The sequence below is a fragment of the Dromaius novaehollandiae genome, chromosome 35 (genome assembly GCF_036370855.1).
Source record: "Dromaius novaehollandiae isolate bDroNov1 chromosome 35, bDroNov1.hap1, whole genome shotgun sequence".
NCBI classification, from domain to species: domain Eukaryota; kingdom Metazoa; phylum Chordata; class Aves; order Casuariiformes; family Dromaiidae; genus Dromaius; species Dromaius novaehollandiae.
The window spans coordinates 664355-691767 of NC_088134.1; the positions used below are offsets into that span (position 1 = coordinate 664355).

Here is a 27413-nt window from a genome sequence, read left to right on the forward strand (position 1 = left end):
CGGGCCTGCGGCGCAGGCGCCCCACGACGTCACCGCGCCGCGCGACCCGGAAGGGGCTGCGCGCCGCTTCCGGTCCGTACCCGGAAGCGCGGCGGGGGCCGCCGGCGGCCCGGCCCGTGGCCCGAGCGCGGCCCGGGCCCATGGGCGGCGGCGCGGCGGCGGCGGCGGCGCGGCCATGGGCTCGCAGGCGCTGCAGATCCTGCGGCAGGGCGTGTGGGCCTCGCTGACGGGCGGCTGGTTCCTGGACCCGCACCAGAGCGCCTTCGCCAACTGCTTCCACCTCTACGCCTGGCTCTTCCTGCTCGCCTGCCCGCTCCTGCTCTACACGGTCAGCGCCGCCGCCGCGGCACCGCCCCCCCGGGCCCCCCCCGGGGCTCTGCGGCCCCCCCGACCCCCCCCGGGACCCTGCGGCACCTCCGGGTCCGGCTCGGTCTCCCCGGGTCCGTCACACCCCCCGGCCCGGCCCTGTGTCCCCCCCCGCCCCGCAGCTCTGCCGCCTCCCGCTGGTCCCCGTGGCCCCCCCCGGCCCAGGCTCATCACCCCCCCGGGGCTCCTAGCGCCCCCCCGGCCCGGTCCTGGCTCCTCCACCAGCCCCTGTGCTCTCTGCGGCCCGGCCCGTCCCCCCCCCGGGGGCCTCTCACCCCCCTCCACAGCGACCTTGCAGCCCCCCAGGCCTCATTCTGCTCCCCGCCCCCAATACAGCCCTGGTCCTGTCACCTCTCCTGGGGCTCTGTAACCCCCCCCGCCCCGGGAGACCTTCCCAGCCTCCCCCCAGCTCCAGTCCCACGGTCCCCTTGGGGCCCTGCAGCCCCCCCAGCCCTGTCACCCCCCCTCCAGCCCTGACCTTGTGCCCGCCCCCCCCCCCAGGTGCTGCCCCCCAGCATGGCGGTGGCCGGCGCCTACTGCGCCGTGGTGGCCGCCTTCTTCGCCGCCGTGAAGACGGTCAACTACCGGCTGCACGCCATGTTCGACCAGGGCGAGCTGGCCGAGCCCAGCGCCGCCTCCCTGCTGCCCCCCACCCGCGGCGACGACGGCGACGGCCCGGCCCCGTGAGCGAGGGGGGGCGCGGGGCTGGTGCTGACCCCGTAGTGTCGCTGTGGGGGTCTAGGGGGGGCCCTGGGGGTCTCTGGGGGGGGCCGTGGGGGTCACAACGCTAGTCCTGACCCCGTTGTGTCACCGTGGGGGTCTGTGGGGGGGGCCCTGGGGGTTTCTGGGGGCTGTGAGGGGCTCTGGGGGGGGGTCTCTGGGGGTCGCACTGGTGGCTCTGACCCCGTCATGTCACCAGGGGGGCTGGGCGGGGTCCGGGGGGTCTCAGCACTGGCCCTGACCCCGTCACGTTGCCCTGGGGGTCTCTGGGGGGGCCCTGGGGGTCTCTGGGGACTGGGGGGAATCTCTGGGAGACTCAGGGGGGGTGTCTGGGCGTCACAGCGCTGGCCTTGACCCCGGGGCATTGCTGGGGGTGTCTGGGGGGGTCGGGGGGGCCTGGGAGGGGGTCACGGCGCTGGCGCTGCCCCTGGGGCGCCCTCCGCGCAGGCCGGGGAGGTCGGGGGGGGCCCAGGGGGGTCATGGCGCTGACCCTGGGGCACCCTGCACGGGTTGGGGGGGGGCCCGGGGGGGTCATGGCGCTGACCCTGGGGCACCCTGCGCGGGTTGGGGGGGGGCCCGGGGGGGTCATGGCGCTGACCCCGGGGCACCCTGCGCGGGTTGGGGGGGGGCCCGGGGGGGTCATGGCGCTGACCCCGGGGCACCCCGCGCAGGCCGGGGGGGGCGGTGGAGATGACGGTCTTCCGGCGGCCCGGCTCGACGCCGCCCGTGCGCTGCAGCTCCCAGCACTCCGTGTTCGGCTTCAACCAGGTCACGGTGAGCGGGGGGGGGGGGGGGCCGGGGGGGGCCAGGGCACCCAGGGGGCCGCGGGGAGGCGCGGACGCAAGCGGGGGACGCGGCGGGGACAGGGACACGGGGGGGACACGACGGTCCCGTCCGCTTGGGGGGGGGTCGCTGCGGTTTGGGCCCCCCCCGTGACCCCTCTGCCCCCCCCAGGAGCTGCTGCCCCACCTGGAAGACGCCGGAGCCACGAGAGGTGAGTGCCGGAGCCCCCCCGGGTCCCCCTGTGTCACCTCGTGTCCCCGACCCCGGGTCCCTCCCGTCCCCAAATCCCCTGTTCCTGAGCCCGTTTTCCCATCCGCACGTCTGTTATCCCCGGTTTGTCCTTGTGTCTTTCCATCGCTGTGTTCCCCCCGTCCCAATGTCCCCGGAACTGTCACCATCACCACGTCCCTCCTGTCCCCACGTCCCCCGTCCTGATCCCGCCCCCGTGTCCCCCGTCCCCGACTCCATCCTCGCCTCTCCCCATCCGCGCGTCCCCCAACGCCGTCCCCACGTCCCCTTGTCCTTCCCGTCGCTGACCTCGTCCCTAAGACCTCCCCGTCCGTGTGTCCCCCGTCCTGACGCCACCCCGTCCGTCCGTGTGTCCCCCGTCCCTGTGTCACCATCCCTGACCCCCCCGTCCTGACGCCCCCCCGTCCCCGCAGACATCCGGGAGCTGGTGCGGGAGCAGGGCAGCAACAACGTCATCGTCACCGCGGCCGACCGGGAGCGCCTGCGGCAGAGCCCCCCCGAGGGCGGCGGTAGGTGCCGGGTGGGGCCCGCAGTGGGGGGGGGGCAGCCCGGACGCCTGGGCCCCCCCGGACGCCCGGGCCCCGCCCTGAGCCCTCTCCCCCCTCCGCAGACGGGGCCGCGGGCGGCACGGAGGCGGCGGCCCCCCCCAGCCCCCCCGGGCTGAGCCGCAGCGTCCTCAGCCTGGCGCTGCCGGGCGCCGGGGGCCACCCCGAGGCCCCCCCGGGCCGGGGGGGGCCGGCGCCCCCCCCCAGGGGGGGCTCCTCCGACAGCTGCTTCAGCGGCGGCACCGACAAGGAGACGCCGAGCACCCGCAGCAGCTACCGCAGCGAGCGCACGGCCTCCACCCGCCTCGACAGCCCCCCGCCGGGCCCCGGCGCCGCCCCGGGGGGGGGCAGCGACACCGACCCCCCCTCGGAGGCCGAGGCGGCCCCCCCCCGCGCCGTGCGGCCCAAGGAGCCGCCGCCGCCGCCGCGCGCCTCCGACGAGGACGACTCGAGCGACGGCAGCGAGCTGAGCCCGGCCTCCAGCCTGCGCCGCTCCAGCTCCGACTCCTCCTCCAGCGCCTCCGGCTACTCGCCGCGGGCCGGGGCCCGGCGCCAGCGGCCCCCCCGCGCCGAGGGGCCCCCCCGGCCCCGCTACGCCCGCCGGGCCCCCGGCGCCGCCAAGGCCCGCGCCCGGGTGCTCAGCGGGGACGGCGCCGCCCGGCCCGGCCCCCCCCTCGCCAAGGCCGACCTGGAGGCCCGCGGCGAGGGGGGGGCCCCCGGCGCCGCCCCCCCGCTGCCGCCCCCCGAGGCCGCCGGCAACCGGCCGGGCTGGCGCGGGGAGCCGCCGGGCGAGGGGGGGGCCGGCGCGGCAGGTGAGCGGGGCGGCGCGGGAGGGGCCGCCCGGGGATGGGGTGGGGGGGCCCAGCCCTGTCCCGGGGTGGTTTGGGGCATTTTGGGGCGGTTTGGGGGGTCCCAGCCCTGTCCCGGGGCAGTTTGGGGGGTCCCAGCCCCATCCCGGGGCGGTTTGGGGCAGTTTGGGGAGTCCCAGCCCCATCCCGGGGCGGTTTGGGGGGTCCTGGGGCAGTTTGGGGGGTCCCAGCCCCATCCCGGGGCGGTTTGGGGCAGTTTGGGGGGTCCCAGCCCTGTCCCGGGGTGGCTTGGGGCATCCTGGGGCAATTTGGGGGCCCACAGCCCCGTCTTGGGATGGTTTGGGGGGCCCCAGCTCTGTCTCCGCATGGTTTGGGGTGTCCTGGGGCGGTTTGGGGGAGCCCCAGCCCCATTTTGGGGTGGTTTGGGGCATCCTGTCCCCATTCCTGGGGCAGTTTGGGGCGTTTCGGTGGCATTTTGGGGTGTTTTAGTGGCATTTTGGGGCGTCCCGTCCCGGCGGCTGGGGCAGTTTGGGGTGTTGCAGGGAGTCCCGTCCCCGGGGCAGTTTGGGGCGTTTTGGGGTGTCCCCTCCCCGGGGCAGTTTGGGGCGCCTGGGGGGGGTCCCCCGCGCTGGGGGCCGCCTCCGACGCCCCCCCCTTCCCCTCCGCGGCGGCAGCGGCCCCGGGGCAGTTTGGGGTGTTTCGGTGGCATTTGGGGGTGTCCCCTCCGCGTCCCCGGGGCAGTTTGGGGCGCCTGGGGGGGGTCCCCCGCACCCGGGGGCCGCCTCCGACGCCCCCCCCTTCCCCTCCGCGGCGGCAGCGGCCCCGGGGCAGTTTGGGGTGTTTCGGTGGCATTTGGGGGTGTCCCCTCCGCGTCTCCGGGGCAGTTTGGGGTGCCGGGGGGGGGTCCCCCGCGCCCGGGGGCCGCCTCCGACGCCCCCCCCTTCCCCTCCGCGGCGGCAGCGGCCCCGGGGCCGGCAGCGGGCGCCCGACGGGCCGGGGCGAAGCCGGGCCAGGCCACGCGGCGCCGGCACCACGCGGGCTCCAACCCCACGCCGCCCTCCTCGGCCATGGGCTCGCCGCCCAGGTAAGCGCCCCCCCCCAAGCCCCCCCGGCCCCCCCCGCGGCCCCCCCTGACCCGCTCTGTCCCCGCAGCCTGCAGGACCTGCCGCGGGGCCGGGCGGCCCCCCCGGGGCGGGCGCTGACGCTGCCGGCGGCCCTGCAGCTCGCCGGCTCGCTGCTGCTGCCCCGCGGCCCCGTGCACGAGGCCTGCGGCTTCGACGACACCTCCGAGGGCGCCGTGCACTACTTCTACGACGAGAGCGGTGCGCCGGGGGGGCCGGGGGGGCTGGGGGGGGCCGGGGGGCCCCGCTCACCCCCCCTCCCCGTCGTGTCCCCCCCCCCAGGCGTCCGGCGCTCCTACACCTTCGGGCTAGCCGGCGGCGGCTACGAGAACCCCGTGGGGCAGCAAGGCGGGGAGCCCGGCGGCACCGGCTGGTGAGCGGGGACGCGGGGAGGGGGACAGGGACGTGGGGACGGGGACAGGGATGTGGGGAGGGGGACAGGGACGTGGGGACAGGGATGTGGGGATGGGGACAGGGACGCGGGAACAGCGACATGGGAATGAGCATGGGGCTGTGGATGGAGCACGGACAGGGACAGGGACATGAGCACGGGGATACGGGGACAGGAATGTGGCGCTGTGGATGGGGACGGGGACATGAGCACGGGGATGCAGATGGGACAGGGCCACGGATGGAGACAGGGCCGCGTGGACAGGGATGTGGATGGGGACAGGGACACACGGACAAGGCCATGGATGAGGACAGGGCTGTGGATGGAGCATGGATGGGGACAGGGACATGGGGACAGAGACACGGGGACAGACGCTGAGCTGTGGATGGGGACAGGGATGCAGATGGAACAGGGCCACGGATGGGGACAGGGGGACACAGACAGGGCCACGGATGGGGACAGGGGGACACAGACGAGGCCATCAGTGGGGACAGGGACACGCGGACAAGGCCACGGATGGGGTCGGGGCTGCGGGGACGGAGACACAAGTGGGGGCAGGAACGTGGAAACGGGGCCGCGGGGGTAGAGCTGGGGAGGGGGCTGGGGACACGGGGGGGGACGGAGACATGGGGAGGGGGACAGGGACGTGGGGACCCCCCGGTCACCCGTGTCCCCCCCCCGCAGGGACCGGCACTCGCACTCCTCCAGCTTCACGTCGGCGGAGGCGGCCGAGGGGCCGCCGGGGCTGGGGCTGCTGCCGCCGCGGCCCGTGGTGCTGCAGGGCATGCAGGTGCGCCGCGTGCCGCTGGAGCTGCCCGAGGTGAGCGGGGGGGTCCGGGGGGGTCCTGGGGGGGTCTGGGGGGACCGGGGGGGGTCCGGGGGGGCCCGTGGTGCTGCAGGGCATGCAGGTGCGCCGCGTGCCGCTGGAGCTGCCCGAGGTGAGCGGGGGGGTCCGGGGGGGTCCTGGGGGGGTCTGGGGGGACCGGGGGGGGGTCCGGGGGGGCCCGTGGTGCTGCAGGGCATGCAGGTGCGCCGCGTGCCGCTGGAGCTGCCCGAGGTGAGCGGGGGGGTCCGGGGGGGTCCTGGGGGGGTCTGGGGGGACCGGGGGGGGTCCTGGGGGGCCCGTGGTGCTGCAGGGCATGCAGGTGCGCCGCGTGCCGCTGGAGCTGCCCGAGGTGAGCGGGGGGGTCCGGGGGGGTCCTGGGGGGGTCTGGGGGGACCGGGGGGGGTCCGGGGGGGCCCGTGGTGCTGCAGGGCATGCAGGTGCGCCGCGTGCCGCTGGAGCTGCCCGAGGTGAGCGGGGGGGTCCGGGGGGGTCCTGGGGGGGTCTGGGGGGACCGGGGGGGGTCCGGGGGGGCCCGTGGTGCTGCAGGGCATGCAGGTGCGCCACGTGCCGCTGGAGCTGCCCGAGGTGAGCGGGGGGGTCCGGGGGGGTCCGGGGGGATGGGGGGGGTCTTGGGGGGGACGGGGTGGGGGTCCGGGGGGGCCCGTGGTGCTGCAGGGCATGCAGGTGCGCCGCGTGCCGCTGGAGCTGCCCGAGGTGAGCGGGGGGGTCCCGGGGGGGTCCTGGGGGGGTCCGGGACACACACACGCAGCCTCACCCCCCCCCGCGCCCCCCCAGTTCGACCTGCTGGACCAGGAGTCGGTGCCCGAGTCGCAGGAGAACGCGCTGATGGCGGAGGGCAAGGCCAAGCCCCGGCGCTGCTACAAGTACTGGGTGCTGCCGGGGCGCTGGGTGCGCGTCCGCTACGACCGCCTGGCCCTGCTGGCCCTGCTCGACCGGTGAGCGCCGCGGGGGGGTCATCGGGCCGGGGGGGGGGCCTGGGGACGCCCCTGAGCCAGGGGGACACCCCTGGGGACAGCCCCGAGCCGTGGGAGCGGCTCTGAGCCACGGCAGGACTCTCGGGGACAGCTCTGAGCCATGGGGACACCCCCGAGCCCCACAGACCCCCCCGGGGACAGCTCTGAGCCGTGGGGACACCCCCGAGCTGGGGGGGACCCTGGGGATGCCCCCGAGCCAGGGGGACACCCCCGGGGACAGCCCTGAGCCCTGGGAGCGGCTCTGAGCCACAGCAGGACTCTCGGGGACAGCTCTGACCCATGGGGACACCCCCAAGCCCCACAGACCCCCCCGGGGACAGCTCTGAGCCGTGGGGACGCCCCCGAGCTGGGGGGGACCCTGGGGATGCCCCTGAGCCAGGGGGACACTCCTGGGGACAGCCCTGAGCCCTGGGAGCGGCTCTGAGCCACAGCAGGACTCCTGGGGAGAACTCTGACCCTCGGGGACATCCCCGAGCCTCAGGGCCACCACGAAGCCGTGGGGACCCCCATGGGGACAGCCCCAAGCCCCCGGGATGTCCCCAAGCCCCCCGACCCCACAGCGTTCCTGGGGCCCCCTCAAGCCCCACTCAACCCCAGCGCGGCCTTGCAGGAACCGGCAGGTGACGGAGAACGTCTTCGCGGTGGCCTTGGTGGCCCTGGTGGCCTTCCTGGGCTACCTGCTGCTGCTGCAGGGCTTCTTCCGCGACATCTGGGTCTTCCAGTTCTGCCTCGTCATCGCCAGCTGCCAGTACTCGCTGCTCAAGGTGGGGACATGGGGACGGGAGGGGGACACGGGGACGCGAGGCCACCGCGGGGCACCGGGGCCCTGCCGGGTCCCAGCGTCCCCCTTCTCTTGCAGAGCGTGCAGCCGGACGCCGCCTCGCCCATGCACGTGAGTAACCGTCTGCTATAGGGTCCCCGGGGGGTCCCTACACGCGCTCTACGGCCCCAGGAGGGTCCCTGTGGGTGCCACACAGCCCCATGGAGGTCCCCACGTGTGCTATAGGGCCCTGTGGGGTCCCTATGCGTGCTATATGGTCCCAAGAGGGTTCTTACGGGTGCCACACAGCCCTGTGGAGGTCCCTACATGTGCTGTATGACCCCAAGAAGGTCGCTATGGGTGCCACGCAGCCCCACAGAGGTCCCTACGTGTGCTATATGGCCCTGTGGGGTCCCTACACGTGCCGTGGAGGTCCCTACATGTGCTATATGGCCCCGCGGGGTCCCTACGGGTGCCACGTAGCCCCACAGAGGTCCCTATGTGTGCTATATGGTCCCAAGAGAGTTCCTATGGGTGCCATACAGCCCCTTGGAGCTCCCTATGCGAGCTATATGGTTCTGTGGGGTCCCGCCGCGTGCCGTGGGGGTCCCTACGCGCGCTGTATGGCCCCACGGGGGTCCCTACGCGTGCTATATGGCCCCGCAGGGTCGCTCTGCACGCCGTGGGGGCCCCGCGGGCCCCTCGCTGACGCCTTCCCCGCGCAGGGCCACAACCGGCTCATCGCCTACAGCCGCCCCGTGTACTTCTGCGTGGCCTGCGCCCTCATCTGGGGGCTGGACGCCTGCGCCCGCGCCCCCCCCGCGCCCCCCACCCCCTTCTACGGCCTCACCCTCTTCTCCGCCGACTTCTTCCGCGGCGCCCGCGACGCCGCCACCGGTGAGGCCCGGCCCCGGGGACGGGGGGGGGGACGCGGCCCCGGGGACGGAGCGGGGGGACGCGGCCCGGCCCCGCTGACCCCCCCCGCCCCTCTCTGCCCCCCCCAGTCTTCACGCTCTGCTTCCCCCTGGTTTTCCTGCTGGGGCTGCTCCCGCAAGTCAACACCTGCCTCATGTACCTGCTGGAACAGGTCGACATGCACCTCTTCGGCGGCACAGGTGGGTCCCCGGGGCTGGGGGGGGGGTCCAGGGGGGGCCGGGGGGCCCCCGCTCACCCCCCCGTCTCCCCGCAGCCGCCACCAGCCCCCTGACGGCGCTGTACGGCTTCGCCCGCAGCCTGCTCGTGGCTGCCGCCCTCTACGGCTTCTGCCTGGGCGCCATCAAGGTAGGGGGGGCCCGGCCTGCCCCCGGGGGGGGGTCCCAAACTGCCCCGGGGGGGGGGTCCCAACCTGCCCTGGGGGGTCCTGACCTGCCCTGGGGGGTCCTGAGCTGCCCCGGGGGGGTCCCAGTCTGCGCAGGGGGGTCCTGAGCTGCCCTGGGGTCCATAGGGGAGTGTTTGGATCTGCCCCGGGGGGGTCCCAGTCTGCGCTGGGGGGTCCTGGCCTACCCCAGGGTCCTTGTAGGGCGTTTGGATCTGCCCCGGGGGGGTCCCGACCTGCCCTGGGGTCCATAGGGGGGTGTTTGGATCTGCCCCGGGGGGGTCCCAGTCTGTGCAGGGGGGTCCTGAGCTGCCCTGGGGTCCCTGTGGGGTGTTTGGATCTGCCCCGGGGGGGTCCCGACCTGCCCTGGGGTCCATAGGGGAGTGTTTGGATCTGCCCCGGGGGGGTCCCAGTCTGCGCTGGGGGGTCCTGGCCTACCCCAGGGTCCTCGTAGGGTGTTTGGATCTGCCCCGGGGGGTCCTGACCTGCCCCGGGGTCTATAGGGGGGTGTTTGGACCCACCCCGGGGGGTCCTGACCTGCCCCGGGGTCTATAGGGGGGTGTTCAGACCCACCCCGGGGGGTCCTGACCTGCCCCGGGGTCTATAGGGGGGTGTTTGGACCCACCCCGGGGGGTCCTGACCTGCCCTGGTGTCCCCGGGAGGTCGGGTCCCCCCCCCCCCCGGGGGGGTCAGGACGGTCCCCAGGGCCCCCTGACGCCCCCCCCCTTGTCCGCAGGCGCCCTGGGGGGACCAGCACGTCCCCGTGCTCTTCTCCGTCTTCTGCGGCCTCCTCGTCGCCTCCTCGTATCACCTGAGCCGCCAGAGCAGCGACCCCACCGTGCTCTGGTCTGTGCCGCCGGATGCCTGGGCCCCGGGGGGGCCGGGCCGGGGGGGGGGCCGGACGCCTGGGCCCCCGGAGCCCCCTGCCAGCCCCCGCCCGCCCGCAGGTCCCTCATCCGCGCCAAGTTCTTCCCCGAGTTTGAGAGCCGGAGCCCCGAGACGCCGCCGGCGGAGATCCCCGACCCGCTGCCCGAGAAGCTCCGCGGCTCCCTGGTGAGCGGGGGGGGGGACACGGGGACACTGTGGGGGGGACACGGGGACACCGCGGGGGGGGACAGGGGTGAGGACACTGCGAGAACAGGGACGAGGCAGGAGAAATGGGGACGCCGGGGGGGGACGGGGATGTGGCGGTGGGGACAGGGATGGGGACAGGGGGGACGTTTAGGGGGGGAAATGGGGACGGAGGTGCCGTGGGGGGACATGGTGGGGACAGGGACACCGCGGGGAAGACGGGGACAGAGATGGAGATGCCGTGGGGGGAGCAGAGATGCGTTGGGGGGACGGGGACATGGATGGGGACACCTTGGGGGGGACGGGGACGTGGTAGGGGAGCTGGGGACAGGGATGGGGACACCCTGGGGGGGATGGGGACATGCTGGGGGAGCTGGGGACAGGGATGGGGACACCACGGGGACAGGGATAGAGATGCCACAGGGAATATGGACGTAGCAGGACAAATGGGGACACTGGGAGGGCCGGGGACAGGGCTGAGACCCCCCCTGGGGGTGACGGAGACGCGGCGGGGGGCCGGGACACTGCGGGGCAGGGAGGGGGACAGGGCTGGGGACACCGTGGGGGTGACAGGGACACCACGGGGGGCCGGGACGCCGCAGGGCAGGGAGGGGGACAGGGCTGGGGACACCGTGGGGGTGACGGGGACACAGCGGGGGGCCGGGACGCCGCAGGGCAGGGAGGGGGACAGGGCTGGGGACACCGTGGGGGTGACGGGGACACAGCGGGGGGCCGGGGCGGGGAGGGGGACAGGGCTGGGGACACCGTGGAGGTGACGGGGACACGGCGGGGGGGCGGGGCGGGGAGGGGGACAGGGCTGGGGACACCGTGGAGGTGACGGGGACACGGCGGGGGGCCGGGACACGGCGGGGCGGGGAGGGGGACAGGGCTGGGGACACCGTGGAGGTGACGGGGACACGGCGGGGGGCCGCGGCGGGGCGGGGCGGGGCGGGGCGGGGAGGGGGCGGCGCTGACCCCGTCGCCCGCCGCAGCGGGACGTGCTGCACTCGGACCTGGTGATGTGCTCGGTGGCGGCGGTGCTGACCTTCGCCGTCAGCGCCAGCACCGTCTTCATCGCTCTCAAGGTAGCGGGGGCTCGGGGGGCGGCCGGGGCGGCCCGGCGCCGCCGCCGTCCCCGTCACCGCGTCCCCGCGTGTCCCCGCAGTCCGTGCTGGGCTACGTGCTCTGCGGCCTGGCCGCGCTGCTGGGCTTCGTCACGCACTACCTGCTGCCGCAGCTCCGCAAGCAGCTGCCCTGGGGCTGCCTGGCGGGGCCCGTGCTCAAGCCGCGCGAGTACAGCCAGTTCGAAGTGCGCGGTAGGTGCTGGGGGAAGGGGGGGCCGGGGGGGGGTCCCGCGGCGCCCCTGACCCCCCCGTTTCGCCCCCGCGCCCCCCCGCAGACGCGGCGCAGCTGATGTGGTTCGAGAAGGCCTACGCCTGGCTGCAGTGCCTGGAGAAGTACGCCGTGCACCCGGCCGTGGTGCTCTACGCCCTCACCGTGGACGCCCACGCCGTCAGCGCCCGCCCCGAGCACTTCTGCCTCTAGTAAGGCCCCCCCCCTGCGCCCCCCCCGGCCACTGCTGGGGGCCCAGGCGTCCGGGACACCCCCCAGCCCGGGCACACGGGTGTCTTGGGTCCCTGAACCCCACCACTGCTTCCTGGGACCCCCTAGTCCCGGGCCACCCCCCAGCTCAGGGACCCAGGCATCTGGGACCCCCCTCGGCCCTGGGACCCCCTAGTCCCGGGCCACCCCCCAGCCTGTGGACCCAGGCGTCCGGGACCCCCCCCCCAGCCTGGGGACCCCCTAGTCCCAGGCCACCCCCCAGGTTGATCCCTGGCCCCTCCCTGCCCTGGGGAGGGGGGGTCCATGGGTGTCAGGGGGTTTTAGGGGGGCTGGGGGGGGTCCGTGGCCACCAGGGGGGTCCCCGAGGGAGGTCCGGGGCCGGCAGCAGGGCTCCGAGGGGTCTGTGGGTGCCGGGGGGTCTAGGGGTGCTAAGGGGTGTCTGGGAGAGCTGGGGGGGTCCGTGGCCTCTTGGGGGGTCCCTGAGGGAGGTCTGGGGCCGGTGGTGGGAGTCCGGGGGGTCCATGGGTGTCGGGGTGATCTAGGGGTGCTAAGGGGTGTCTGGGGGTGCTGGGGGGGGTCCATGGCCTCTTGGGGGGGTCCCTGAGGGAGGTCTGGGGCTGGCGGCAGGGGTCCGAGGGGTCCATCGGTGTCAGGGGGATCTAGGGGTGCTAAGGGGTGTCTGGGTGTGCTGGGGGGGGTCCATGGCCTCTTGGGGGGTCCCTGAGGGAGGTCTGGGGCCGGTGGTGGGAGTCCGGGGGGTCCATGGGTGTCAGGGTGATCTAGGGGTGCTAAGGGGTGTCTGGGGGTGCTGGGGGGGGTCCATGGCCTCTTGGGGGGGTCCCTGAGGGAGGTCTGGGGCTGGCGGCAGGGGTCCGAGGGGTCCATCGGTGTCAGGGGGATCTAGGGGTGCTAAGGGGTGTCTGGGGGTGCTGGGGGGGGTCCATGGCCTCTTGGGGGGTCCCTGAGGGAGGTCTGGGGCCGGTGGTGGGAGTCCGGGGGGTCCATGGGTGTCAGGGTGATCTAGGGGTGCTAAGGGGTGTCTGGGGGTGCTGGGGGGGGTCCATGGCCTCTTGGGGGGGTCCCTGAGGGAGGTCTGGGGCTGGCGGCAGGGGTCTGAGGGGTCCATCGGTGTCAGGGGGATCTAGGGGTGCTAAGGGGTGTCTGGGGGGGTCCCTGGGGCCGGCGGCGGTGCTCCGAGGGGTCCGTGGGTGTGGGGGTCTAGGGTTGCCTAGGGGTGCTGGGGGGGGTCTGTGGCCCCCAGGGGGTCCCTGGGGCCAGCGGCGGGGCTCCGAGGGGCCCGTGGGTGCCGGGGGGTCTAGGGTTGCCTAGGGGTGCTGGGGGGGGGGTCTGTGGCCCCCAGGGGGTCCCTGGGGCCGGCGGCGGGGCTCCGAGGGGCCCGTGGGTGCGGGGGGTCTCACAGCCTGACGCCCCCCCCCAGCGCCCGGGCGCTGCTGCTGACGGCGGCGGGGCTGCGGCTGCTGCGCGGGGGCTTCTGCTGCCCCCCCCAGCAGTGGCTGGCGCTGGCCTTCACCGCGCTGCTCTTCCGCTGCGACTTCCCCCGCCACTCCCAGGGCTTCCTGCTCGACTACTTCCTCGTCTCCATCCTCGCCAGCAAGGTGGGGCGGGGGGCCCCGGCGTCCGGGAGCACCCGGGGGTCCCCGCCTGCGGCTCTGGGGGGGGCCCGGGGGCACCGAGGTATCCGGCAGGGAGCTGTGCCGGGGGACCCAGGGGTCCGAGGGGTCCTGAGTGTCCTGGGGGGACCCGGGTGTCCTGGGGGGACCCAGGGGTCCGAGAGGGGCCCAGGTGCCTGGGGGGGGACCCGGGTGTCCGGGTGGCACCTGGGTGTCCTGGGGGGACCCAGGGGTCCGAGAGGGGCCCAGGTGCCTGGGGGGGGACCCGGGTGTCCGGGTGGCACCTGGGTGTCCTGGGGGGACCCAGGGATCCGAGCAGGGTCCAGGGTGTCCAGGTGGGATCTGGGCATCCTGCGGGGACCCAGGGGTCCAAGCAGGGTCCTGGGCATCCTGGGGGGGACCCGGGCATCTGAGAGGGGCCCAGGCATCCGGGCAGGGCCCCGGCGTCCGGGCGGCCTGACGCTGCCCCCCCCCAGCTGTGGGACCTGCTGTACAAGCTGCGCTTCGTCCTCACCTACATCGCGCCCTGGCAGATCACCTGGGGCTCGGCCTTCCACGCCTTCGCCCAGCCCTTCGCCGTGCCCCGTATCCTCGCGCCCGCCGCGGGGGCCCCGTGGGTCTGGGGGGCCCCGTGGGTCTGGGGGGCCCCCCATGGGTCGGGGTGGCCCTGTGGGTCGGGGTGGCCCTGTGGGTCAGGGTTTCCACATGGGTCTCTCTCCCCGTGGGTCGGGGTCTCTCCCTGGGGGTCAGTCTCTCCATTTGGGTCTCTCCCCGTGGGTTGGGGTCTCTCCCCCTCTCTGTGGGTCTCTCCCACCCCATGGGTCTCCCCTCTGTGGGGCCCCATCGCCTGTGGGTCCAGGTCTCCCCCCTGGGGTGTCCCCCTGCTGTGGGTCTCCCCATCCCGTGGGTCTCTCCCCCCCGTGGGTCTGGGTTCCCCCCTCCCGTGGGTCTCTCCCCCCCGTGGGTCCGGGTCCCTCCTCCCTGGGTCTCTGCCCCACTGTGGGTCCGGCTCCCCCCTCCCCAGGTCTCTCCCACCCTCTGCCATGGGTCCGGGTCCCCCCTCCCTGCGTCTCCCCGCCATGGGTCCGGGTGCCCCCTCCCCAGTCTCCCGCCGTGGGGCCGGGTGCCCCCTCCCCAGTCTCCCTGCCATGGGGCCGGGTGCCCCCTCCCCAGGTCTCTCCCACCCCCCGCCGTGGGTCCAGGTCCCCCCTCCCCAGTCTCCCTGCCATGGGTCCAGGTCCCCCCTCCCCGGGTCTCTGCCCCGCCGTGGGGCTGGGTGCCCCCTCCCCGGGTCTCTGCCCCGCCGTGGGGCGGGGGCGGCGCGTGGCCCTTGACGGCGCAGACTCGGCGATGCTGCTGCTGCAGGCCGGGCTCTCGGCGCTGCTCTCCACCCCGCTGACCCCGCTGCTGGGCAGCGCCGTCTTCCTCATGTCCTACGCCCGCCCCGTCAAGTTCTGGGAGCGCGACTACAAGTGGGTGCCGTGCTGTGGGGTGCTATGGGGCGCTGTGGGGTGCTATGGGGTGCTGGGAGGGTCTATGGGGCTCCATGGGGCACTGGGAGGTGCTGTGGGGTGCTATGGGATGCTGGGAGGGGCTATGGGGCGCTGTGGGGCGCCAGGGGAGTGCTGCAAGGTGTTACAATGTGCTATGGGGTGCCAGGGGGGTGTTATGGGGTGCTGGGAGGTGCTATGGGGTGTTACAGGGTGCTATGGGGTGCCAGGGGGTTGTTATAGGGTGCTGTGGGGTGTCGGGGGGTGCTACGGGGGCATATCGGGTGCTGTGGGGTGCAGTGGGGCTGTTACGGGGTGCTGTGGGGAGCAGGGGGGTGTTATGGGGTCTTATGGGTGCTGGGGGGTGCTGGGGGGTGCTGGGGGGCACTATGGGGTGCTGGGGGGTGCCGTGGGGCTGACGCCCCCCCCGCTCCCGCAGCACCAAGAGGGTCGATCACTCCAACACCCGCCTGGCCACCCAGCTCGACCGCAACCCCGGTACGGGCCGGGCCCCACGGCTGCCCCACAGCGACCCCCGGGACCCCCGCGGCGCCCCACGGTGACCCACGGACGCCCCAGAGAGACCCTCACAGCGTCCGCAGGGCCGCCCCACGGCCTCGGCGTCTCCTGCCCCACAGCCGCCCTCCCAGAGCCAGGACCCCCAGCTCCCCACCTGCCCCATGGGCCCCCCAGGACCCTGCAGCCCCCAGCCTGCCCCATAGCATCTTCTTGGGACCCCATGGCCCCCAGCCTGCCCCATAGCACCACCCAGGCCCCCTGCTGACCCATGGGCCCCCCGGGAGCCCCATAGCCCCCAGCCTGCCCCATAGCACCCCCCAGGCCCCCAGCTGCCCTATGGACCCCCCAGGACCCTGCAGCCTCCAGCCTGCCCCATAGCATCTTCTTGGGACCCCATGGCCCCCAGCCTGCCCCATAGCACCCCCCCAGGCCCCCTGCTGACCCATGGGCCCCCTAGGACCCTGCAGCCCCCAGCCTGCCCCATAGCACCCCCCCAGGCCCCCTGCTGACCCATGGGCCCCCTAGGACCCCATAGCCCCCAGCCTGCCCCATAGCATCTTCCTGGGACCCCATGGCCCCCAGCCTGCCCCATAGCACCCCCCCAGGCCCCCTGCTGACCCATGGGCCCCCTAGGACCCCATAGCCCCCAGCCTGCCCCATAGCATCCTCCCAGGACCCTGCCTGCCCCCCAGCTGCCCCGTGGGACCCCCAGCCCACCCCCCAGCCCCTCCGCAGCCCCCCTGGTGCCCCCCGGCTGCCCCATGGGACCCCCTAGCCGCCCCCCAGCCCCTCCGCAGCCCCCCGGTGCCCCCCGGCTGCCCCGTGGGACCCCCAGCCCACCCCCCAGCCCTCTGCAGCCCCCCGGCTGCCCCATGGGACCCCCTAGCCGCTCCCCAGCCCCTCCGCAGCCCCCCGGTGCCCCCCGGCTGCCCCGTGGGACCCCCCAGCCCCTCCCCAGCCCCCCGGCCGGAGCGGGGCGCTGACGGGGCGCCCCCCCCCAGGCGCGGACGACAACAACCTCAACTCCATCTTCTACGAGCACCTGACGCGCTCGCTGCAGCACTCGCTCTGCGGCGACCTGCAGCTGGGCCGCTGGGGCCCCTTCGGCGCCGGCGACTGCTTCGTCCTCGCCTCCGACTACCTCAACGCCCTCGTGCACCTCGTGGAGATCGGCAACGGCCTCGTCACCTTCCAGCTCCGCGGCCTCGAGTTCAGGGGTGAGCGGCGACGCGGGGACGCGGGGACGGGGCGCGCACCGGCCCCGGGGCGCTCAGGCTCCGAGATGGCTGATGTCCCGCTCGTGGGGCGTCGGGGACGTCCTCCAGCCCCGCTGACGTCCCCATGGGCACGTCCAGCTCACAGGGGGTCGGGGACACCCCATGGCCCCAGGTGACGTCCCCACGGGCACGTCCTGCTCACAGGGGCTTGGGGACACCCCATGGCCCCAGGTGACATCCCCACGGGCACGTCCTGCTCACAGGGGGTTGGGGACACCCCATGGCCCCAGGTGACGTCCCCATGGGCACGTCCTGCTCATGGGGGATCGGTGACGTCCCATGGCCCCAGGTGATGTCCCCATGGGCACGTCCTGCTTGCAGGGGGTTGGGGACACCCCATGGCCCCAGGTGACATCCCCACGGGCACGTCCTGCTCACAGGGGGTTGGGGACACCCCATGGCCCCAGGTGATGTCCCCACGGGCATGTCCAGCTCACAGGGGGTTGGGGACACCCCATGGCCCCAGGTGACGTCCCCATGGGCACGTCCTGCTCACAGGGGCTCGGTGACGTCCCATGGCCCCAGGTGACGTCCCCATGGGCACGTCCTGCTCATGGGGGATCGGTGACGTCCCATGGCCCCAGGTGACGTCCCCGTGGGCACGTCCTGTTCGCAGGGGGTTGGGGACACCCCATGGCCCCAGGTGACGTCCCCATGGGCGTGTCCTGCTCACAGGGGCTTGGGGACATCCCTGGCCCCAGGTGACGTCCCCACGGGCACGTCCTGCTCACGGGGGCTCGGGGACATCCCTGGCCCCAGGTGACGTCCCCATGGGCACGTCCTGTTCGCAGGGGGTTGGGGACACCCCATGGCCCCAGGTGACATCCCCACGGGCACGTCCTGCTCACAGGGGGTCGGGGACACCCCATGGCCCCAGGTGACGTCCCCATGAGCACGTCCTGCTCACAGGGGGTTGGGGACACCCCATGGCCCCAGGTGACGTCCCCATGAGCACGTCCTGCTCACAGGGGGTCGGGGACACCCCATGGCCCCAGGTGACGTCCCCATGGGCACGTCCTGCTCACAGGGGGTTGGGGACACCCCATGGCCCCAGGTGACGTCCCCACGGGCACGTCCTGCTCATGGGGGATCGGTGACGTCCCATGGCCCTGGGTGACGTCCCCATGGGCACGTCCTGCTCACAGGGGGTCGGTGACGTCCCCACGGGCACGTCCTGCTCACAGGGGGTTGGGGACACCCCATGGCCCCAGCCGATGTCCCCATGGGCACATCCAGCTTGTAGGGGCTTGGGGACATCCCTGGCCCCAGCTGAGGTCCCCACGGGCACGTCCTGCTCACGGGGGCTTGGGGACATCCCTGGCCCCAGGTGACATCCCCACGGGCACGTCCTGCTCACGGGGGCTCGGGGACGTCCCCCAGCCTGGTCCCCTTCGCGGGGGGCTCGGGGACGTCCCCATCCCCGCTGACCCCCCCGCGGGCCCGCTCCTGCAGGCACCTACTGCCAGCAGCGGGAGGTGGAGGCCATCACGGAGGGGGTGGACGAGGACGAGGGCTGCTGCTGCTGCGAGCCGGGGCACCTGCCCCACGTGCTCTCCTTCAACGCGGCCTTCGGGCAGCGCTGGCTCGCCTGGGAGGTGGCGGCCACCAAGTACGTGCTGGAGGGCTACAGCATCAGCGACAACAACGCCGCCTCCATGCTGCAGGTCTTCGACCTCCGCAAGATCCTCATCACCTACTACGTCAAGGTGGGCGCCGTGCCGCGCCTCGCACGGGGGCTGTGCCTCGCACGGGGGGCTGCGTCTTGCACGGGGGCTGTGCCTCGCACGGGGGGCTGTGCCTCGCACGGGGGGTTGTGCCTCGCACGGGGGCTGTGCCTCGCACGGGGGGCTGTGCCTCGCACGGGGGGTTGTGCCTCGCACGGGGGGCTGTGCCTCGCACGGGGGGCTGTGCCTCGCACGGGGGTTGTACCTCGCACGGGGGCTGTGCCTCGCACGGGGGCTGTGCCTCGCACGGGGGTTGTACCTTGCACGGGGGGCTGTGCCTCGCACGGGGGGCTGTGCCTCGCACGGGGGGTTGTGCCTCGCACGGGGGTTGTGCCTCGCACGGGGGGTTGTGCCTCGCACGGGGGGCTGTGCCTCGCACGGGGGGTTGTGCCTCGCACGGGGGCTGTGCCTCGCACGGGGGTTGTACCTTGCACGGGGGTTGTGCCTCGCACGGGGGTTGTACCTTGCACGGGGGGCTGTGCCTCGCACGGGGGGTTGTGCCTCGCACGGGGGTTGTGCCTCACACGGGGGGTTGTGCCTCGCGCGGGGGCTGTGCCTCGCACGGGGGTTGTACCTTGCACGGGGGGCTGTGCCTCGCACGGGGGGTTGTACCTCGCACGGGGGGCTGTGCCTCGCACGGGGGGCTGTGCCTCGCGCGGGGGCTGTGCCTCGCACGGGGGGTTGTGCCTCGCGCGGGGGGTTGTGCCTCGCGCGGGGGGTTGTGCCTCGCACGGGGGCTGTGCCTCGCACGGGGGTTGTACCTCGCACGGGGGCTGTGCCTCGCACGGGGGTTGTGCCTCGCACGGGGGGCTGTGCCTCGCACGGGGGTTGTGCCTCGCGCGGGGGGTTGTGCCTCGCGCGGGGGGCTGTGCCTCGCACGGGGGGCTGTGCCTCGCGCGGGGGGCTGTGCCTCGCACGGGGGGCTGTGCCTCGCACGGGGGGCTGTGCCTCGCACGGGGGCTGTGCCTCGCACGGGGGGTTGTGCCTCGCACGGGCAGTGGTTGCACGTTGGATGAGGAGGTTGCGCTTTGCATTGGGGGGATGCGTTTTGCACGAGGAGGTCGCACCGCGCACGAGGGGGTTGTGCAGTGCACGAGTAGGTCATGCTTTGCACGAGGGGGTCGTGCTGCGCACGAGGAGGTTGCACTTTGCACAAGGCGGTCGTGCCGTGCACGAGGGGGTTGCGCGGTGCACGAGGGGGTCACACGTTGCACGAGGGGGTTGCGCTGTGCACAAGGAGGTTGCACTTTGCACGAGGAGGTTGCGCTTTGCACGAGGGGCTTGCACCACGCACGAGGGGGTCGCGCTTTGCACGAGGAGGTCGCGCTTTGCACGAGGAGGTCGCACTTTGCACGAGGAGGTTGCACTTTGCACAAGGGGGTCATGCCGTGCACAAGGGGGTCACACTTTGCATGAGGGGGTTGCGCTGCGCACGAGGGGGTCACACATTGCACGAGGGGGTCGCGCCGTGCACGAGGAGGTCGCGCTTTGCACGAGGGGGTCGCACCACGCACGAGGGGGTCGCGCCGTGCACGAGGAGGTTGCGCTTTGCACGAGGGGGTCGCACCACGCACGAGGGGGTCGCGCCGTGCACGAGGAGGTTGCGCTTTGCACGAGGGGGTCGCACCACGCGCGAGGGGATCGCGCCGTGCACGAGGAGGTTGCACTTTGCACAAGGAGGTCGTGCTTTGCACGAGGGGGTCACACGTTGCACGAGGAGGTCGCACCACGCGCGAGGGGGTTGCGCCGTGCACGAGGGGGTCGCGCCGTGCACGAGGAGGTTGCACTTTGCACAAGGAGGTCGTGCTTTGCACGAGGGGGTCACACGTTGCACAAGGAGGTCACACCACGCGCGAGGGGGTCGCGCCGTGCACGGGGGCGCAGGCCTCGTGCCGGGCCGCCCCCAGCCCCCCCCGCCCCCCCCCCAGAGCATCATCTACTACGTGACGCGGTCGCCGAAGCTGGAGGAGTGGCTGGCGCACGAGGGGGTGCGCGAGGGGCTGCGGCCCTGCACGGCGCCCGGCTACGCCGACACCGACCCCACCTTCAACCTCAACGTGGACGAGGACTTCGACGCCCGCCTGGGCGGCCTCAGCCTCCCGGCCTTCCGGCAGGCCTACCTGGGCTGGATCCAGCACTGCGCCGGGCGCCGCGCCCAGGTGCGCCCGCGGGGACGGCGACGGGGGGGGGGACCGGGGGGAGAGAGCCCCAAGGGGACCGGGGAGCCCCATGGGGACAGGGACCGGTGGGAGGAGAGCCCCAAGGGGACCGGGACTGGGGAGCCCTGCGGGGACAGGGACCGGGGGGAGAGCCGCACGGGGACGGGGAGCCCCATGGGGATGGGGACGGGGACCAGGAGCCCTGCACGGATGGGGACAAGGACAGGGAACCCCAACAGGGATGGGGATGGGGACGGGGACAGGGGACTCCCATGGGGATGAGGACAGGGGACCCCAACGGGGATGGAGATGAGGACAGGGGACCCCAATGCAGATGGGGATGGGGTTGGGGACAGGAGGAGCCTGATGGGGACAAGGACAGGGGACCCCAACGGGGATGGGGACAGGGTTGGGGACAAGGGAGCTCGATGGGGATGAGGAGAGGGGACCCCAGCGGGGATGGGGACAGGGTTGGGGACAAGGGAGCTCGATGGGGATGAGGACAGGGGACCCCAGCAGGGTCGGGGATGAGTTTGGGGACAGGAGGAGCCCCGTGGGGACGAGGACAGGGGACCCCAGCGGGGATGGGGATGAGTTTGGGGACAGGAGGAGCCCCGTGGGGACGAGGACAGGGGACCCCAACGGGGATGGGGACGGGGTCAGGGACAGGAGGATCCCAATGGCACTGGGGTTGGGGTGGCCGGCGGGGATGGGGGACCCCAAGGGGGTTGGGGACAGAGCTGGGGTGGGGGCCCGACCCACGCGGCCCCCGCGGTCCCCGCAGCCCGTGGACAAGGACTGGGACTCGCCGCTCGTCACCCTCTGCTTCGGGCTCTGCGCGCTCGGCCGCCGGGCGCTGGGCACCGCCTCGCACAGCATGTCGGCCAGGTGAGACCCCCCTCCCGGGGGGGGCACGGGGCGGGCCCAGGCGTCCGGGCGCCCCCGCTCACCCCGTGCCCCCCCCCAGCCTGGAGCCCTTCCTCTACGGGCTGCACGCCCTCTTCAAGGGCGACTTCCGCATCACGTCGCCCCGCGACGAGTGGGTCTTCGCCGACATGGACCTGCTGCACCGCGTGGTGGCCCCCGGCGTGCGCATGGCCCTCAAGCTGCACCAGGTACCGGGGACGTGGGGGGGCCGGGGGGGGACACGTGGGGGGGGGGACATGCGTGGTGGCCCCCGGCGTGCGCATGGCCCTCAAGCTGCACCAGGTACCGGGGACGCGGGGGGGCCGGGGGGGGACACGGGGGGGGTCCCGGCGTGCGCATGGCCCTCAAGCTGCACCAGGTACTGGGGACGCGGGGGGGCCGGGGGGGGACACGGGGGGGGACACGGCGTGCGCATGGCCCTCAAGCTGCAGCAGGTACCGGGGGGACACGGGGGGGCCGGGGGGGGGACACGGGGGGGACACGGCGTGCGCATGGCCCTCAAGCTGCACCAGGTACCGGGGACGCGGGGGGGACACGGGGGGGGACACGGTGTGCGCCTGGCCCTCAAGCTGCACCAGGTACCGGGGGGACACAGGGGGGGACACGGGGGGGGACACGGGGGGGGTCCCGGCGTGCGCATGGCCCTCAAGCTGCACCAGGTACCGGGGGGACACGGGGGGGCCGGGGGGGGACACGGGGGGGTCCCGGCGTGCGCATGGCCCTCAAGCTGCACCAGGTACCGGGGGGACGCGGGGGGGCCGGGGGGGGACACGGGGGGGACACGGAGGGGGGGGTCCCGGCGTGCGCATGGCCCTCAAGCTGCACCAGGTGCCGGGGACGCGGGGGGGCCGGGGGGGGACACGGGGGGGACACGGGGGGGGACACGGTGTGCGCATGGCCCTCAAGCTGCACCAGGTACTGGGGGGACACGGGGGGGCCGGGGGGGGACACGGGGGGGACACGGTGTGCGCATGGCCCTCAAGCTGCACCAGGTACCGGGGGGACACGGGGGGGCCGGGGGGGGACACGGGGGGGACACGGGGGGGGACACGGCGTGCGCATGGCCCTCAAGCTGCACCAGGTACCGGGGGGACACGGGGGGGCCGGGGGGGGACACGGGGGGGACACGGGGGGGGACACGGTGTGCGCATGGCCCTCAAGCTGCACCAGGTACCAGGGGGACGCGGGGGGGGGACACGGAGGGGGGGGTCCTGGCGTGCACTTGGCCCTCAAGCTGCAGCAGGTGCCGGGGGGACACGGAGGGGGGGGGGGACGCGTGGGGGGGGGGTCCCGGCGTGCACCTGTCCCTCAAGCTGCAGCAGGTGCCGGGGACATGGGGGGGGGACACGGGGGGGACACAGCATGCGCCTGGCCCTCAAGCTGCAGCAGGTACCGGGGGGACGCGGGGGGGGGGACACACGGGGGGGGGACACGGGGGGGACACGGCATGCACCTGTCCCTCAAGCTGCAGCAGGTACCGGGGGGACACGGAGGGGGGGGGACGCGTGGGGGGGGGGTCCCGGCGTGCGCCTGTCCCTCAAGCTGCAGCAGGTACCGGGGGGACGTGGGGGGGGACACACGGGGGGGCCCGCGGGGGGGGTCCTGGCATGTGCATGGCCCTCAAGCTGCAGCAGGTGCCGGGGACGCGGGGCGGGGGACACACGGGGGGGCCCGCGGGGGGGTCCCAGCCCTCCCCCCCCCCCCAGGACCACTTCACGGCGCCCGAGGAGCACGAGGAGGCGGCGGCGCTGTACGAGGCGGTGGCGGCGCACGAGGCGCGGCTGGTGATCTCGCACGAGGGCGACCCCGCGTGGCGCGGCGCGGTGCTGGCCAACGCCCCCGCGCTGCTGGCGCTGCGCCACGTGCTCGACGAGGCCAGCGACGAGTACAAGGTGGTGATGCTCAACCGCCGCTACCTCGCCTTCCGCGTCATCAAGGTCAGCGACGGGGCCCGGCCACCGGGCCCCCCTTCGTCCCCCCCTTCGTCCCCCCCCGGCCAATGGGGCTGGGGCGGGGGGCTGCGGGCCGTGCCCTGGCCGTCCCGGTGCCCCCAGTAGCCCCCCAGTGCCCCCAGTAGCCCCCTGGTGCTGTCCTAGTGCCGTCCCAGTGCCCCCAGTAGCCCCCTGGTGCCGTCCCAGGGCTCCCAGTAACCCCCCAGTGCCCCCAGTAGCCCCCAAGTGCCATCCCAGGGCTCCCAGTGACCCCCCAGTGCCCCCAGTAGCCCCCAAGTGCCATCCCAGGGCTCCCAGTGACCCCCCAGTGCCCCCAGTAGCCCCCAAGTGCCATCCCAGGGCTCCCAGTAGCCCCCCAGTGCCCCCAGTAGCCCCCAAGTGCTGTCCCAGGGCTCCCAGTGACCCCCCAGTGCCCCCAGTAGCCCCCAAGTGCCGTCCCAGGGCTCCCAGTGACCCCCCAGTGCCGTCCCGGTGCCCCCCGTAGCCTCCCAGTGCCATCCCAGGGCTCCCAGTGACCCCCCAGTGCCCCCAGTAGCCCCCCAGTGCCATCCCAGGGCTCCCAGTGACCCCCCAGTGTCGTCCCAGGGCTCCCAGTAACTCCCCGGTGCCCCCAGTAGCCCCCAAGTGCCATCCCAGGGCTCCCAGTGACCCCCCAGTGACCCCAGTAGCCCCCTGGTGCCGTCCCAGGGCTCCCAGTGACCCCCCAGTGCCCCCAGTAGCCCCCCAGTGCCCCCAGTAGCCCCCAAGTGCCATCCCAGGGCTCCCAGTAGCCCCCCAGTGCCCCCAGTAGCCCCCCAAGTGCCATCCCAGGGCTCCCAGTGACCCCCCAGTGCCCCCAGTAGCCCCCCAAGTGCCATCCCAGGGCTCCCAGTGACCCCCCAGTGCCCCCAGTAGCCCCCCAGTGCCGTCCCAGGGCTCCCAGTGACCCCCCAGTGCCATCCCGGTGCCCCCAGTAGCCCCCAGTGCTGTCCCAGTGCTGTCCCAGTGCCCCCAGTAGCCCCTCGGTGCTGTCCCAGTGCTGTCCCAGTGCCCCCAGTGCTGTCCCAGTGCCCCCAGTAGCCCCTCGGTGCTGTCCCAGTGCCGTCCCAGTGCCCCCAGTGCCATCCTAGTGCCCCCAGTAGCCCCCTGGTGCTGTCCCGGTGCCATCCCAGTGCCCCCAGCGCTGTCTCAGGGCTCGCAGTAACCCCCCAGTGCCCCCAGTAACCCCATTCCCCCCCGCAGGTGAACTGGGAGTGCGTGCGGGGGCTGTGGGCTCTCCCAGCGCCATCCCAGTGCTCCCAGTGCCCCCAGTAACCCCATTCCCCCCCGCAGGTGAACCGGGAGTGCGTGCGGGGGCTGTGGGCCGGGCAGCAGCAGGAGCTCGTCTTCCTGCGCAACCGCAACCCGGAGCGGGGCAGCATCCAGAACGCCAAGCAGGCGCTGCGCAACATCATCAACTCCTCGTGCGACCAGCCGCTGGGCTACCCCATCTACGTGTCGCCCCTCACCACCTCCTTCGCCGGCTCCCACCCCCAGCTGCGCGCCCTCTGGGGCGGCCCGCTCAGCGCCCGCGCCATCGCCGCCTGGCTCGCCGCCACCTGGGCCCGGTGAGACCCCAAAGTCCCCGCAGTCGTCCCCAAAGTCCTCCCGGAATCGTCCCCAAAATCCTCCCCGAGCCGCCCCGAAAATCCTCCCCGAACCGCCCCGAAAATCCTCCCCGAGCCGCCCCGAAAATCCCCCCGAGCCGCCCCCCAACCTGCCCCCAACACGGCCCCGCTCAGCGCCCGCGCCATCGCCGCCTGGCTCGCCGCCACCTGGGCCCGGTGAGACCCCAAAGTCCCCGCAGTCGTCCCCAAAGTCCCCCCGGAATCGTCCCCAAAATCCTCCCCGAGCCGCCCCGAAAATCCTCCCCGAACCGCCCCGAAAATCCCCCTGAGCCGCCCCCCAAACTGCCCCCGACACAGCCCCGCTCAGCGCCCGCGCCATCGCCGCCTGGCTCGCCGCCACCTGGGCCCGGTGAGACCCCAAAGTCCCCGCAATCGTCCCCAAAGTCCCCGCAATCGTCCCCAAAATCCTCCCCGAGCCGCCCCGAAAATCCTCCCCAAACCGCCCCAAAAATCCCCCCGAGCCGCCCCCCAACCTGCCCCCGACACGGCCCCGCTCAGCGCCCGCGCCATCGCCGCCTGGCTCGCCGCCACCTGGGCCCGGTGAGACCCCAAAGTCCCCGCAATCGTCCCCAAAATCCTCCCCGAGCCGCCCTGAAAATCCTCCCCAAACTGCCCCAAAAATCCCCCCGAGCCGCCCCCCAAACTGCCCCCGAATCCCCCCAAACTGCCCCAAACCTGCCCCCGGGACCCCCCGGCACCGAGGGGAGCCCCAGCTGCCCCCCGGGGACCCACAACCACCCCCAGGGTCCCACCGTGTCCCCCCGCCCGTTCCCCCTGCCCCCATGCGCCCCCCCCCCCGCTGACGGGGCCCCCCCGCAGGCTGCAGAAGGGCTGCGGCGCCGGCTGCAACAGCGGCGGCAACATCGAGGACTCGGACTGCGGGGGGGGCGGGGGGGGCCCGGCCCCCCCGGGGGCTGCAAACCCCCCCGAGGCCCCCGCCCCCGCCCCGCCCCACGCAGGTAGGGCCCGGACGCCTGGGCCCCGGGGTGGGGGGGGCCGGACACCTGGGTCCCTGGGGGGGGGCGGATATCTGGGGGTGGGGGGCACCCGGACCCCTGGGTCCTGGGGGGGGGCCAGATATCAGGGGTTGGGGGGCACCCGGACGCCTGGGTCCCGGGGAGGGGGGGCTGGATATCTTGGGGGGGGCACCCGGACGCCTGGGCCCTGGGGGGGGCTGGATATCAGGGGTGGGGGGCACCCGGACGCCTGGGTCCCGGGGGGGCGGGGTGGGGCTCTGCTCCCCCTCCCGCCCCCCCACGTCTCGCTGCGCCCCTGCAGGCCCCGAGCAGAGCGGGGGGGCCGGGCCGGGCTGGGGGGGCCGCGGGGGGGGCGAGGGCCGGCGGGACCCCCCCGTGGGCCCCCCCCCGCCGGCCGGGCCCCCCCCCGGCCCTGGGGCCCCCCCCGCCTTCGCCTACGACGGCCCCTGCGGCAAGTGGAGCCTGGGCAGCCGCAAGGGGGGGGGCGGCGACGGGGACCCCCCCCCGGGCACCCCCGTCCCCCAGGGCACCCCCGGCGCCAGGGGCCAGGTGAGTCGCCCGGACGCCTGGGCCCTCTTGGGGGGGGGGGATTGGGGGCCCGGACGCCTGGGTCCCCTGGGTGCTGGCGGGGGTGGCCCCCCCCATCCCCATCGCTGTCCCCGTCCCCCCCCCCAGGTCCCCCCGGACGCCGGCGCCCGCCCGGCCCCGGAGCCCCCCCGCGACAAGGAGAGCCCCGCGGCGCAGCCCCTGCTGGAGCACCAGTACTGACCGCCCCACGGCCGCCCCACGGACCCACGGCCGCCCCATGGACACCCCACGGACCCACGGACACCCCACGGCCGCCCCACGGACCCCCACGGCCGCCCCATGGACCCTCATGGACCCCCATGGACGTCCCACGGACCCACGGCCACCCCACGGACCCCCCACGGACCCCCCATGGACCCACGGACCCCCACGGCTGCCCCACAGACCCCCACAGCCACCCCATGGACCCACGGCTGCCCCACGGACACCCCATGGACCCACGGACCCCTCAAGGACGCCCCACGGACCCACGGCCGCCCCACGGACCCCCCAAGGACGCCCCACAGAGCCACAGCCGCCCCATGGATGCCCCATGGACGCCCCACGGCCACCCCACGGACCCATGGATGCCCCACGGCTGCCCCACGGACCCACGGCCGCCCCATGGACGCCCCACGGCCCCGCTACCCTGGGCTGGTCCCAACCCCCCCCCCCAACCCCCCCACGGACAGCAATAAGGGCCTAGGGCGCCCCGGCCCCACAGACACCCCACAGCCGCTGTGGCCCCACGGCAGCCCCACGGACACCCCACGGCGGCCGCGGCCCCACGGACACCCCACAGCGCCGGCGGCCCCTCAGAGCCCCCGCGGGGACCTCGGCCCCCCGGCGATGCCCCCGGGGCCCCCGGAGCCCCCCAGCCCCTGGCCTGGCCCCACGGCGGCCCCCCGGAGCCCCCCGCCGCCCCCGGGGGCTCGGACTCTTTTGGAGGGTTTTTTGCTGATTCTCGAGGGTTTTTTTTGGGTTGATACAAAAATTAAAAAAATACAAAAAAAAAAAAAAAAAGAGTTTT

At 74.5% G+C, this 27413-nt stretch overlaps 1 protein-coding gene across 2 annotated transcripts; it reads left to right on the forward strand.

Annotated features, from left to right (window-relative positions):
• Positions 1 to 85: 85 nt before the first annotated feature.
• Positions 86 to 27395, forward strand: PCNX3 (pecanex 3). Of its 2 annotated transcripts, XM_064503188.1 has the most exons (35): positions 86 to 328; positions 868 to 1049; positions 1758 to 1860; positions 2041 to 2080; positions 2532 to 2627; positions 2729 to 3475; positions 4433 to 4556; positions 4625 to 4794; positions 4876 to 4966; positions 5669 to 5804; positions 6606 to 6766; positions 7416 to 7569; positions 7665 to 7697; positions 8291 to 8462; positions 8570 to 8680; positions 8755 to 8846; positions 9617 to 9726; positions 9828 to 9933; positions 10944 to 11036; positions 11117 to 11267; positions 11351 to 11495; positions 12953 to 13130; positions 13622 to 13730; positions 14488 to 14617; positions 15075 to 15133; positions 16156 to 16371; positions 17884 to 18137; positions 20084 to 20314; positions 21099 to 21202; positions 21282 to 21429; positions 22948 to 23178; positions 24505 to 24779; positions 25659 to 25798; positions 26118 to 26365; positions 26492 to 26653. In XM_064503188.1, the coding sequence occupies exons 1-35, from the start codon at positions 176 to 178 to the stop codon at positions 26582 to 26584; spliced, it is 5586 nt and encodes a 1861-aa protein (XP_064359258.1). In that variant the 5' UTR covers positions 86 to 175; the 3' UTR covers positions 26585 to 26653. The 2 variants fall into 2 exon arrangements, with proteins under 2 accessions (XP_064359258.1, XP_064359257.1); XM_064503187.1 differs by lacking the exon at positions 26118 to 26365 and having other exon boundaries at positions 26492 to 27395.
• The last annotated feature ends 18 nt before the right edge of the window (positions 27396 to 27413 follow it).